General features: G+C 36.4%; 1 protein-coding gene across 1 annotated transcript; it reads left to right on the plus strand.

The window, feature by feature from the left end:
- The first annotated feature begins 4711 nt into the window (after positions 1-4711).
- LOC127629554 (transcription factor RelB-like) lies at positions 4712-15283 on the plus strand. Its single transcript, XM_052106645.1, has 8 exons — positions 4712-5037; positions 5698-5858; positions 6989-7080; positions 8973-9104; positions 9929-10033; positions 10203-10418; positions 12657-12731; positions 13261-15283. The coding sequence occupies exons 1-8, from the start codon at positions 4786-4788 to the stop codon at positions 13725-13727; spliced, it is 1500 nt and encodes a 499-aa protein (XP_051962605.1). The 5' UTR covers positions 4712-4785; the 3' UTR covers positions 13728-15283.
- The last annotated feature ends 159 nt before the right edge of the window (positions 15284-15442 follow it).

Genomic DNA, 15442 nt, shown 5'->3' on the forward strand with positions numbered 1-15442 from the left:
TGCATTGTTATAGCAACATCAGGAGTTTTCTAAGTCTAAATTATGCTGCGTAAGCATTCAGTGTCAGTTCAAGTTTTGAAAATAATCTTGTACCCTGACGAAACAAAATTTATTGCAAGCAACATTTAAATCGCAAATATTATTAGAGAGCTTTTTCTTCATATTAGACCTCCTTGATTTTGGCTTTTGTGCATGGACATGTTTTTAAAATGTCAATGATAGGCTTACGGTGTCTTATTCATTGTGAAACTGTGTTTTCTTAATGGCATGAATCGCACTGAAGGCCTTGACTTAAAATGCATGGGCCGCCACTGACAGATAGAGAGAGATATATATATATATATATATATATATATATATATATATATATTTTTTTTTTTTTGGACAGTGGGTACTCCTCGATAATTTTGCTTGGGTTGTTCCTCCTTGATTGTGTTTCTGTGTTGGATTTGGGGGGGCGTCAAATGTTTGGGGGTACAAGGAAAACCTGGGTAATGCCAAAATCGTCTTCTGGTGGCTTTCTCAATGGATAATGCACAATTATTCAAATATTCATATATTTTTTGGCAAATTTTAAGTATTGTGTAAAGTTCAATTTGTTCATACATTTGGGGTATGCCTCATAATTTGCATTCATTAAATTGTATTATAAAGACATTTATATCAGCATCAGCCATTATATAATCCATATCGATCAACCACTACTCTGAAAACTGCTTTTTATTTAAGTCTTTAAACTCTTACATTTTTTTTTATTTTTTATTATCCCATTTTCTCCCAATTTGGAATGCCAAATTCCCACTTCTTAGTAGGTCCTCGTGGTGGCACGGTTACTCTTCTCAATCCGGGTGGTGGAGGACAAGATTTCCTGTTTCAGTGGCATGCCCAAAATTAAAGGCTTATGACTTTTCATAAAACCCTAAGAGGGGCAATTGTTTAGTATAATTTAAAAGAAACATTTTCAAATATTTTAATAATATAAATGTGGATTATGATAAATTATGGCGCTCATAAGAAACTGCTGAAAGAAAGTTTTTTTTTTTTGTTTTTTTTTTCCTGATTTGACATTATGTACCTCAGGGTGTAAATAAAGTAGCTCCAAAAACTGCTTTTGTTTTGTTCCCAATCATGTCACATGTAACTGAGTAAAATGTTGTGTTGATACGACAAAGTAATTAAAAGTTATAGCATTCAAAAAATAATTTATCCTAGTGTCCAAAAACATCTCCAAACATAATAATTGTACATAATTACTAATAACACATGCAAATACAACAATGACTATAGGCATGCTCTCTCTCCAAAGCATGCAGGCATGAGTAACAAGATCTCATTCAGTTCCATTCAGTGTCATTTGAGCCATCATTGAGTCTGTCCTTGACACACTCTCCTGGTGGCCATATGCAATTAGAGTGAATGATCCTCTCTGCCCATATTTGGATGACTTACACCTCTGGTTGCAGCGATCTGAATCCTAGAACAATTAGTTTTAGCATTCTGTGACGTTGCACAATGTACTACTTAATTTCCGATGAAGTCATCTGATCCAGGAAAGCTGTTGTGTTTTTAGCCAGATATCACATTATGTGCTGTGTGCACATTGTGCTTTGTGTGGGTTGTCTAATGATGTATGCATTTGGTTACATTGTGTGTGGGTTGTTTTAATGAGAATTCCCCTCCTCTAAGTAATGGTATGTGATATTTTATGTTCTGTTAGTTTCACGTGAAGTTGTAAGCAAAAATAATATGTACAGTAATAATTTATCAAAACAGAACACTTCTGATTTGTCTGCAAAATTTAAAGCACTTATTCAGTTTTGGTCATAATGCCTATATGCATTGTAAAGTACAGCTTCTAAGCTTTAAAACTACCTATTTTGGGTTGGTCAAGATTTTAGTTATTCATATTTTGATAATATTTCTTGGCGGGCCACCAAGTTTGTTGATGCATAGTTTTTTGTGTCAGGTTGTTTGCATCAAATTCAAAGAATATTTTCAAACAGTTTTTGCAATAGTCTACTTGATTGGTGATTATGATAGATATTAAAACGTGCTATTTTTGTAATAAGAGTTCAAATAAGTTTGTTTATTTTCACACAGGGCATCAGGCTTTTGTGAGAGACTGTAATTTGATGCCTGCTGTCAATTAGTGTTTTCCTGTTCCCTCATGCCTTTCTCCCCATACAAAAGGCAGACTGGCAAATACCCTCCTTTTTCATTAGTTGATTTTTTGAGCAGCAATGCATGCTCCCTGTTTCTACAGATCTGCACCATGCTCTCTCAGGCTCTTCTCAGTGGTTCTTTGTGTAAGCAATCTGAGTCCATTCTCAGGCAGTCCAGACGTTGTCTTCCTCTACTATTTTCTCCAAACAACTTTTATTTATTTTCTTTTGAATGTTGATGACATGAGCATGAGTCAAACCAGCTGTTTATAACCCCTTCTCTCTATTCTATTTCTCACACTCTTTGCTTTTTTACATGCTTTCTCTTTCTCTCGTGCAATTCTCTGATGCTGGTTAAAAGATTTTGTCATAGTTGAGGCTAAATGAACACAACTTTTGTTCTTTTGATTACTCGATAGAGATCAATACATTGTGTTTGAGAATAATGATTGGGTTATCAAATGCTGACAGTAACTGAGTTGTTTTTCCACTAATGGGTTCAAATATGGGAAAGTACAACAAGGAACCTCTAATGCTAAAGTAGTAATAATACTAGCTAATGTGGTTTTCTGTAGCCTTTGTGTAGCTGACACATTGTGTTGTTTGTGGGGGTTTGAAAATAACATCTTGTTTGATGGTTGGCAGAAAATTACTGGTCATATTCATTTAAATATGGAGTGTCAGGATAAGCAGAGAATAATGAGGCTCAGGACCCAAACGCAGAGTGAAAATATACAGGGAAAAACAAACATAAAATAGGGGGGAATATACTATACCGCCTGAACACACAAGACCGACTAGGTACACAAGACAAACTGGCACTGGACAGCAAACACGAGGAGACTAAAATAGGGAGTGAAATCAACCGGTTATCAAGACAAACAAGAAGGCGCGGTATGATGTAAGAGAGAGTCACATGGCAATACAGAAACAAAACAAAGTCACATGCTCTCACAAGACAACAAAACACCCGAATGACATGAGCATACATTGCTAAGACAATAAGGCAATATACAGTATGTTCATGCCAACCAACAAACAAGACGACGGAATGCGTAGCAACACCAAACAAAGCGATGCCACGCATTCTCACACTAAACAAAACCTGAGCGGACATCGTGAGGAAAACGCCACACGATGCACGCAACAGGCAGCAAAAACTAGATGGGACACCTGTGCAAGAGTTCGTCCACACACCGAAACCTCAGACCGAAGTGACAGAACCTTAGCACAACGTGAAGACAGCTTGTGACCCAGGCGAGCAGCGCAAAGCGAGCGCAACACGTGTCCACGGTCAAGAGAGATGGACATAGATTATTGACGCGAGTGCAAGACACCAAGATTACAAGCACAATACACTCACGCCAATAAAAGACATGGAACATGAGTGTCCGTATCCCGACACCGAACCAGACAGAAGGGTCAGGATCCAGACACCATGCTACAGACATGAAACAACAACGACCGAAGAGTGCACGGCAGGGAAATCAACCGAAACCGTGTGTTCACACCAAGACAGACAACAAAACACAAGACAGACATGGGACAGTGATGTCACGGTCCTGTCAGACAGAAACCCAGACTGACAGTGACAGTAAAACAAGCCTTGTTGGAAGATCTTGATTCATTTGTTTAAATATTTTGTCTGTTGCTCTATATTATTTTATTTTTATGTTCATTTGGTATTTGGAAATACAGCTTTGCCATAACTTGCTTTACAAGAAGTGCTCTCTGGAATACTCTATACTAATTTGGCAAGCATGCCATCCAACGATCAGCAGGGATAGAGTGACTTGCACTATACATAATTAAGTAATATTGGCATTATATTTATGATGTTAGCCAGAGGGGACTTGTTTCCACAGTGAGCCTAGTTTCTCCCAAGGTTATTTTTCTCCATTAATCAACATCTTATGGAGTTTTTAATACAATTATTATTTAAATACTTATTTTTAAACACAATTCAAACTACACAATGAGGTTCAATACAAGTTAAACTCAATTGACAGCATTTGTGGCATAATGTTGATTACCACAAAAATTATTTAGACTCATCCGTCCTTTTCTTTAAAAAGAAGCAAAAATCGAGGTTACAGTGAGGCACTTACAATGGAAGTGAATGGGACCAATTTTTGGAGGGTTAAAGGCAGAAATGTGAAGCTTATAATTTTATAAAAGCACTTGCATTAATTCTTCTGTTTAAACTTGTGTTTTATTTTAACTATAAAGTTGTTTAAATCGTCGTTTTTACTGACGTTTTAGGGTTTGTTGACATAACATCGTCCTGACATCAAAGTTGTAAAATAAGCTATAACTTTACACTGAAAATTTTAGTAAGTGATTTTATAACACTTACTCTTAAATCATGTTAACACACTGTGTTAAAACACTTCACATACTGTTTACGTCTTGTGGCTAAACTTTTAAAATGGTCAGTATTTTAATGTTTACGGATTGGCCCTATTCTATGGATTAAGTATCTTGTAATTTGCACGGATAAGCGCCAAATATTCGAACACTTACACAATCAGAAAATTGACAAATTGGTTTTGTGTGTCTATTTTTGCAGCATTCATACAACTTAAACCAGGTCCCTACCACTCACACTGCTGGTATAGCACCAATGCATGCTATCCAAGGTTATAAAGGGGGATCTCAGCGAGGGGGACAAAGCTCTGCAGTGGTCCAGTGTCTTCCTCCTCAGCAAACTGGAACAGAACATCTGGAGCTCTTCCTGGAAAAGCCAGAGGTTATGGTGGTGGAGCAGCCAAAGGAGAGAGGCATGCGGTTTCGTTATGAGTGTGAGGGACGATCAGCAGGCAGCATCCTTGGAGCCTCCAGCACTGATGTCAACAAGACCTTGCCTGCCATTGAAGTAAGTCAAGGGGAAACTTTTTGACATGAATGCTTTGCTTGGTTTGTGTGTTTGAATTGATGTGACTCACGTCTTTTGTCAAGAGTTTTAACAACTTTTTAATTCCTATCCTGAATAAACTGGTGACACGAACCTAATGAATGAACTTATGAGTCATTGCTTTTCTTAGTTGTAAAAACATGCTGTCATTTACACACCCAAACCAATATGACACTCTGATTTTAATCAGATTTCATGTGGGATTTTTTTGTTTTTCAGACTACAACATTCTGTTGATATTTTTCCATTTACACTAATAATAAATTGATTCAGCGTCCTTATTTGATTCAGGGTCTGGAATGCACCGACTATCCCAAGACAGTGGGGGTTCCCCCATTATGGTTTGTGGTTATTGTATATAAATGTCGAACATGTTAAGACAACAACAATTTTTAGTTTCCAGTAGAAGTGTGCCATGCATGGTCTGCAACGAAGGGAACTACCTTTAAACCACACAAATAAACTCATGCAAATAATTTTTTCCATTGGCAAACCTCCTTACATGAGTATATTATAACTGAAACGAAAGAGGCTGTCTAATCAATAAAACCACAAAGAACCTTTGTAACCAACAGTGTTACTCAAGCAAAAGTAAAACTGTGTTTTATATCTATCTTGTAGATTCAAGGCCCCATCGACAATATCAAGAATGCGACAGTCACCGTGTCTCTTGTGACAAAGGACATCCCTTACCGCCCTCACCCACACTGCTTGGTTGGGAAAGACTGTTCTGATGGCATCTGTGTCATCCACATCAATCCCCAGAGTAGTCGCAGGCACAGGTATATTTCTTTTTTTAATGTCAAGTTTTGGGTAAAGAATCTGCAGGAACCTGGCGAAACCATATTATATTAATATCTGGGCTGTGATACAATATTTCAGTTCTTCTGTATATTTAGTGCATTGTGATCAGTGTTGGGTAAGTTACTTTAAAAAGTAATCCAATACAAATAACTAACAAGTTCACTCAAATTATTATCAGATTACTTTACTGATTACATCATTAAAACGTAATCACATTACTAATGACTTTTAAGTTTTTTTCTAAAACACATATCACAAACTTTTTTGTTTTTCCGCTCAACAAATTAAAAATAATGTAAATTCTTTCCTTCATTGTCACACCATTCAGCTGTCACAGAAACACAAACAGATGTACATATGAACATATTAATTCACATTTTAATTGTAGTACCCATCAATAATTTTTTTTATATATATATATTTGTAACCCAAGTAACGTACACTACCTGGCCTTTCGACTCTTTAAAAAAGCAAAAATCAAGGTTACAGGGAGACACTTACAGTGGAAGTAAACGGGGCCTATTATTAGAGGGTTTAAATGCAGAAATGTGAAGTTATAATTTTATAAAAGCACTTGTATGAAAACTTCTGCTAAAACTCATGTATTATTTGAGCTGTAAAGTTGTTTAAATCGTCATTTTAGGGTTTGTTGACATAATATCATCATGGCAATGAATTTGTGAAACTGGATATAACTATTTTCTATATATTTTATCACACTAAAATCATATTAATAAACGTATTATTTACGTCTTGTGGCTATACCTTTTAAAAGTGAGTATTATAATGTTTACAGATTAGCCCCATTCACTTCCATTGTAAGTGCCTCACTGGAACACCGTTGTTTGCTTTTCGTTTTTAAGAAAACAAGGAGGGGCAAGTCCAAATATATTATGTCACAAATACTGTTGATTGAGCTTAACTTGTCCTGAACCTGGAATATTCCTTTAATAATTTTTTTATTTGCTTTTGAGCAGACTGGATTCATTTTATTATCACTTTAAAATACCGTTCCCCACCTCTTGTTTTTGTGCTACGTGAAGCAGCATGGTCCGCAAAAGGAGGTTGAATGTTATTTCCTGCATTAATCATGTTTGTATTTTTCCAGCTTTTCAAATTTGGGCATCCAGTGTGTGCGGAGGAAAGAACTTGATGCCTCGCTGCAGAAGAGGAGGAATAAAAATATTGATCCTTTTAACAGTGAGTAGCAGAAAATCATTCCCAAATAGCTAGTTGATGTTGAAATAATGTTGATTTTCTTTCATCCGAATCATGATTGCGATCAAAATTTCAATGTTAACAGCATGTTGGTCAACATTACATTTTTGATGAAAGCCAACAGCACGTGTGTGTGTTGACAGTGACATTGAACTAATTAGATTCGTAGTGAATGACCACGAGGTCATGTGTGCTTCTTAATCCACTAATTGATGCTTCCTTGTTAGTGAGGAAACACAGGTGAATCCAAAACTGAAGACTTGTTTGTTCACATGTATTCTCCGGCACAACAATGATGTTCATGCACATTATTATTTTTCTGTCCCTTTGTTTTACTGGCTTGTTTTTTGTGTTTGGTGTTGGATTACTGACAGATTATTACAGATCCCTTAAAGAACAATGGTAATACATTCTGAGTCATCAGTGATTGACGTCACTTAGAAGTGACATTTGAGTGAGGAAGGATATGCCATTTGACACATTTACTGCTTTGATTTATTTATTTGAAGGGCATTCATGCATTCTTTCCTCATGTTTTATGATGTAGAAGTTAAGAAAAAGACAGAAATAAAATATTGCTGGAGCAGTTCCTCCAGAGCCTTCAGCAACAGCTTTTTTTTTTTTTTCATTACTTTTGTGATGAAGATAAATAAACTCTAGAAACTATGCGAAAGTTGTTTTTATTTTTATATGTATTTTTCAGAAAATGTATTGAATCTGTGGATATTTCAAAGTTTTAACAAAAGTGATGTCAGATTCTAGCATTGACTGTTCATTGAAATTTCAAAATTGTTTCAACATTAATTGAGGTGCTATCTGGGTTGCAGACTGCATGGCTCTGTTCCAGCACATAGTGAAGAACAAACTTACTGAAATGTAACCTCATAAGCGAATGCTTTGAAACACTCTACATATATACAAACTCTGTGAGTCATGCAAATAGCACGTGAAATGCAAAGGAGACGACTTACTGTTGATTGTGATAGAGCTTGACATTATCTTTACGGGTGCACAATAAAACATTTGTGTGCCGATATCTGATAATATATAGATTAACATCTGCTTAAACAGACAATTTGGTGGTTCTGCTTTTATCTGTAACCTTGTTTCAAGTCACTAATAATTAATTGCTTGTCCCTTTTTAAACTAAGCAGGCTCCGCTTTGTGAATCTCTTCATATTACTTGCTGTGTTAATTTGATTAATCAATTAGTTAAAGTTTAAATGGTAGTTTCACCTCATGAAATTCTTGTAGTGCAAAGCTTACGAATTGCAACTCATGCGTCATTGTCTCTCAATTTAAAGTGATTCCACAAAAGAGACATTTTCTTTTCCACACAGCTCAAGTTTTTATGCAATTTTCTGCCTCCTTTTGACAAGAAATAGTCGGCCCTGATCATTGGCTCTATTTAAACAATCGGGATATGTAGAGATGATGCAGATAATTGCTTTTATCGGGCAATACCAATAGACCTTATTCACAGGAGCACCATCTTTGCTTTTTGGCTGAGGGATAGACTTACCGTCTTTACAAAGACATACACTGGATAAAGCTATCATAAAGCTCTGTCAGGGCAGCGGAAGACACAAAAACACTTTAATCAACTGTACAAAACATTGAAGAGACTGTACATCTATCTGTCACAACCTTGACAATTAAAAAATGCAGCTGTTTTGGTGCATCTCTAGTTAGCATGTTGCTAAGCTAACACTGTGATACTCTTAATAAGCAGAGATTTATAGCACACACAAATGTGATACAAATTGTCAATTTTTAAATTGAATTGAAATATTTTATCAATATTTATCAGTATTGAATGGAATATATATATATATATAGCTTTTGTTGAATGTTTTTCTCTTGTTTTCTGGCAGCGGGACACTCTAAGAGCATTGAGGACATGGACATGAATGTTGTGAGACTGTGTTTCCAGTGTGAGCTGGAACGAAAAGACGGAGACAGGACCTACCTTGCTCCCGTGGTTTCCAACCCGATCTATGACAAGAGTAAGTCCCAAACGACGCATTATATACTTTGCACTTACTCTATGCACTTGGCTGTTTAGTGTATTCATTTTCATTGGGTAATATTGTACCAATAGAACACTAAACTTCAAACGCACGCAATGTGTTGCTGCTAGCTTTAGCACATTGACCAGTTAGCCAATGCAAATCCACTACTCACACTACTTACACCACAAAATGGAGTAGAATAGTGCAAAAATATGCGATTTAGGGCAATATTAAAATATTGTTGGCTTCGTTCACCTAGGGTGCTTTATTTCGTCCAGGAGAAGAAAGTTTGGCTTCTTCTGTAGTATAAATCAGGCATAACTAACTAGCAAACTGTTGCTCTGCCATTAAAATGGCTGACCTGAAAGAGAAAACAGACCATATAGCACCAATGCACATTATTGTCTGGGTAATGGGCAAACATCTATATGTACCGATCAGATTTTGCATAGACCATTGATTAACTTATACTTCCTTCCCGATAAAGGAAAACCATTTAAGGCCTTGACATGATCTTCCAGTTGTCGTTTTAAGCATAATCTGTGTAAGATCTGCATGTAAATGCATTCGCGATCATACAGCGCTAACACACTCTATAGTGCCCCTTGTGGCAATGCTGAGAATGCAAAAACTTGTGTTATGAAGTGCGACACATTTTGGAATGACACATGAAATTCTAGTGTTTGACTGTGTTTCAGGACTTATTGTTTGTATTATTTGTGGCTCCTTGAAACAAATCAATGGTAGTGTTCAGGGTCATGATGATTCTGTAATTTCCTACCAGATGATGTTTGGATTGTTTGTGTTTGTCTAATTAGAGGCGACCACAACAGCAGAACTGAAAATCAATCGGCTTAATGTCATCAGAGGCCCCTGCACAGGAAAGACTGAAATTTACATGCTCTGTGACAAAGTGCAAAAAGGTACATGAAAATGCTACTATAAATTCCAAATATATCCATCATTCTGTTACTTTAGAACATCTAAAATCATGATTGTACAGTGATAACACATTTGTTACCATGTTTATGATGCATTTGAACTGAAAGAACTAATCTGCGTACACACCTTTTTTGTCTGGAAACCACACAGATGACATTGACATAATCTTCAGCTTGGAGGACTGGGAGGCCAAAGCGGAGTTTGCTCAGACCGATGTCCACAGACAGATCGCCATCGTCTTTAAGTCCCCACCCTTCAGGGAGCAGAACACATCTGAGGAGGTAGAGGTCAATGTGTGTCTACGCCGCATGTCTGATCGGATGGACAGCGAGCCAGTCAAGTTCACCTACGTTCCAGACAATGCAGGTGAGTCACTGAACACCCTTTAAAGGAATAGTTCTCCCAAAATCTGAAAATTCTGTCATCATTTATTCACCCTCATATACTTTTATACCTGTCATTCCTCCGTTTAACACAAAAGAGAGGTTAGGCAGAATGTTGGCGGTTTTCCATACATTAAACCTGAAGGGGCACATACGATATTGAGCTCCCAATAAAATTACCATAAAAGTAGTAGTTAATACGATTTGTGCACCATGTTCAAAGTCTTCAGAGGCAAACGATGGCTTTATGTGAGGAGCAGTTTATTAAATTTTTGTAATTTTTTACATAAACAAACTTCCCCTCTGCTGTAGCTCTCAAATCATATTCGTAATTCTACATATTCCAACTTGCCGCATAACAATCAGACAAAACATGCAAGAAGCAATAGATTTTGGTGTCATTAAGTATCAAAATCCTCACACTTTGTCGGCTTATTAAGCATAATCGCATTAATTGGTCATAAGATGTGATTTCAGCTTCATCAAAGTCAAAAGTATAGTCAAACACAATGTGATTAAGCTAACAAAACACAAACAATAATGTTTCTTGTCTTAATGAACAAATCCCATTTAATGAGCAAATCCCACACGTTCACAATTCTGTGGAAAACGTGAAAAATAAGTGGTCTGGGCTCTGACTGGGCCACTCCAAAAAGTGGATTTTCTTTTTTTTTAATGCCATTCGGTAGTGGATTTACTTTGATATTTCAGGTCATTGTCCTGCTGCATCACCCAACTTCTACTAAACTTCAGCTGGTGCACAGACATGACGTTATCCTGAAGGATATCTTCATAAAATAAAATTTTCCCTCAATAATTGCAAGCGGTCCATGCTCAAAGTAACAAAACAGCCCCAAATCACGATGCTCCTTCCACCATACTTCATCATTAGGATGTTTTCATGTTGGTATGTGGTGCCCATTTTTATGCCATATTTAATGATGCATGTTCTTCTCAAAAAAATTCAACCTTAGTTTCATCAGTCCAGAAAACATTTTCCCAGTAGAGTTGAGTGTCAAGGTGGTCACTCCTTTATGTTTATGTTGGAAAGTAGCGGCTTCCTCCATGCTATCCTGCCTTAGACCGAATGCCTGTTTAATGTTTTCTGTATAGTAGACTCATGAACAGAGATGTTCACCAGTTCCAGTGATTCCTTCTTGTCTTTAGCTGTCACTCTAGGGTTCTTCTTTACCTCATTGAGCATTCTGCTGTGTGTCCTTTGAGTCATCTAGACTGAACGGACACTTCTAGGGAGAGTAGCCACAGGACTAAATAGTCTCCTGTGGACAGATGAATATCTAATCTCTTTGAGATAATTTTGTAACTCTTTCCAGCTTTATGCAAAGCAACAATTCTTGATCGTGGGTCTTCTGAGATCTCTTTTGCGAGGCATGTTCCACTTCAGTTGATGCTTCTTGTGAATGGCAAACGCAAAATGTTTGAGTGCTTTTTCTAAGTCAAAGTAGCTTAAACCTACACCTCCAATCTCGTTTCATTAATTGTATGGCAGGTTTGCAAACTCCTGTCTCTAAATAGTTTTTGTTGATGTCATTAACCTAGGGATTCATATAATTTTTCCAACCTACACTGTGAATGTTTGAATGATGTATTTAATATGTACAAGAACAATACAATGATTTGTGTGTTATTAGTTAAAACAGATTGTGTTTGTTCATTATTGTAACTTAGATGAAGATAAAACCAGATTTGAAGACAAATTTATACTTAAATGCAGGTGATTCTAAATAATTCACATACATTTTCTTGCCACTGTATTTTGGATGAGTATTTCAGCGAATAACAACTTACCTTTTCGGGCTGTTCCTCACAGAATGCCCCCCCACATAAAAATTTAATTTTGGATGAACTAGAGTACTACTGTATGAAAGAGCATTACAATAGAAAACCAATAGGGCAGTTACCTTAAGGCAAGATGCCTCAGATCCAGAAATGAATCCGTACCTCTCTTGCAGTTTATAGCAAAGGAGGCTGTTTTATTATGCAAGTTATTCAAGGGTATTTATAAATAGGCCGCATTATGCCAGTGGAAACTGAAAGTATGTAGGAGGTAACTTTAATACTATTAATTCAATAGCACTTCTGTTGTGTAGAGCACAAACACTTCACTTATTACCTTTTTTTACTGTCTGTATCTTCCATGTTCCTTTCACCTTACAAGGTTGAAGGAGGTTTAATCTATTTCTCGCTGTCTGATTTGCAGATCCCTATGGAGTAAATCGCAAGAGGAAAATAAAATCGGACATTAAATTCAGCGAGCAGTGCAGTGTCCCTCAAGGTAAGGAGATGACATGAAATCAAAACTGACCCTATTTTCTAAATTTTCTCATCATTTACTCACCATCATGCCATCCTAGATGTGTATGACTTTCTTTCTTCTGCTGAACACAAATTAAAATTTTTTGAAGAAACAGATCAATAAGTAATTTTTACTATAAATTCCTGCCCAGTTGGTGGTGATATAAACAAAGAATCACCAAAAACAAAAGTGGTGATTTATAGTAAAAAAGGACTTAGATATTGGTCGGTTTCTCACCCACACCTATCATATCTCTTCTGAAGACATGGATTAAACCACTGGAGTCATATGGATTATTTTTATGCTGCATTTGTATGCTTTTTGGAGCTTCAAAGTTCTGATCACCATTCACTTGCATTGTATGGACCTACAGACCTGAAATATTTTACTAAAATCCCACATCTGGGATGGCATTCGGGTGATGAGAGAATTTACATTTTTGGTTTAACTATCACTTTAATATGTTTCTATGTCATTTAATACTAATATGTTCTCTCTTGTTCTCCAGTTCAAGACATAACCATGAATGAACCCAGCACATCACAGCCATTCGACCCATTCTACGTTCCCAACACTCCCTTGGCAATCCCTGCTCTGGACGGGGTCATCCACATGCAATCCCAGGGCATGGAGGAAATTCACTATAATGAGGACTTTAAACAGGAGGACAGTTGTGTTAGCCTGGACCAAGAGTCTTTGGAAAAAATCCTACATAGCCTCACTCAGTGCTTTGATGCGCAAGGTCCAGACCAGCTTATCACGCAGTTTCTTTTAGGATCTGATTTCAACTTCACTGTAGATGGCACCAATACAAAACCAAACTTAGCGGTCAACCAACCAATGATGAACATGGCGTCTATAAATGATGCACACTTCAGTCAGATGGTGTGTGAGAATCAGGTGTATCCACCAGACCTGGAAAACATCGAAGGCCTCTTAGGCCCAGTGAAGAGTGAGAACAAGCAGGACCTTTGAATGCCTCTAAAGACTCTTGCGTCTTGACTTTTGGGGCTTTGTATGTAGAGTCGATGCTGACTTTTAAATAATTGTGGACCAGGAAAAGATTTGGACTAAGTCTAACTTTGTTTGTGACTGCCAAACCAGTTTATCTAGCACTGTTTAACATCCAGTTTGGTAGTGTGTAAATATTAATGAAGGATAATGCCTGCTTTGCCGAAATGTGGCAGCCAATGAAAGGAACTTTAAGGAACTTAAAGGGATAGTGCACCCAAAAAAATTAAAATTCTATTGTCGTTTACTCACCTGTATGTCTTTTCAAAACTATTTGTGGAGGTGTTCGACAATCTCAGTCACCATTTACTTGCATTGTATGGAAAATAGAGCTGTGTTAACATTGTTCAAAATTTCTCTTCTTGTGTTTCATTGAAAAAAGAAAGTCAAACAGGTCTGGACATGACATGAGTGTTAGTAAATAACGACAGATTTTTCATTTTTTAGTGTACTATCTCTTTAAATTAAAAATCAGATTCTAAGCAACTCGAGCCACTGTAGTGTATCAGAGAGAAGCATGTAGCCATTGTGTATTCAAGTAGTCATTAAAATGGGAGCAAGTAATGCTGCTCAACTGCTTTTTATTGTGCCAGTTATGAAATGTGACTGTCATTCGCTAATTTATTGTGTGGGTTTTTTGAGCCAATCCCAGTAGTATCTAGTAGATGGTCCCAGAATCAAATTCACTAACATATTTATGTTTTGTATGTTCAATTGTAATTGAATGGGTGAGATTTCTGATCCATTCAACCATAGAGGAATTTCATTAACAGCATTAAGGTTACAAAATTACACATTTGACCGTAATTCTGAAGTTCAAGTAGTTTATTAATGGAATTAATACCTCAAATTGTTTTTACTTTTTATAATTTTTTTATGTCTTAACTTGCCGAAACAAGCAGCAGGACATTTAGTCATATGTTTGATTCCCAGGGAATTCATGGACTAATATAAAATGTATAGCCTGAATGCGCTGTAATTTGATTTGGATAACAGCATTTTCCAATTGCGTAATATTAATATGTGAAAGTAAACTCCTCTTTAGTGTCTTTCTGCAGTGTTTCGCTGGGTAGTTCCACCCACAGAGAAATCTCATTGGTCCATGTGGAGCAGAATATAAGTGAATACAAAGTCCCTTTCAGTCTCTGGTATAAAGCAAATGTTAAATATGTTCTGATTGACTCAGCATTTTCTGGAAAAATTACTTGATGATAAAAATCCAGTCGCACCATGCCTGGTTTGGATATGTATTAAAATGTATCAGGACAATGCATAATTTTCATATACAGTAGTTAGTAGCAAACAGACTTTAGTGTTTTTTTTTCCGTGATGTAGATGTTCATTTTAATATACATCAATGTTGAAGGAAGCCAGTATCACAGTAGGATTGTTGTAATCATTGGAAAACATATATAATGTCCATAATACTGCTGTGATGTGCTGTGTAAAAAAATTCTAGCCTTGTTGCTATTGTTTCTTTCCGCTTCTTATACTATGTTACTGTTAGAGTCAATATTAAAATCATGTGTTTTGAAACATGTATAGTTTTACTTTATTTATTTATTTATATATATATATATATATATATATATATATATATATATATATATATATATATATATATATATATATTTGATTGATTGGTTTGAGCTGACAGAAATGCCACGGTAACTCAGATA

This window comes from Xyrauchen texanus, chromosome 36 (genome assembly GCF_025860055.1).
Source record: "Xyrauchen texanus isolate HMW12.3.18 chromosome 36, RBS_HiC_50CHRs, whole genome shotgun sequence".
In the NCBI taxonomy this organism is placed as follows: Eukaryota; Metazoa; Chordata; class Actinopteri; order Cypriniformes; family Catostomidae; genus Xyrauchen; species Xyrauchen texanus.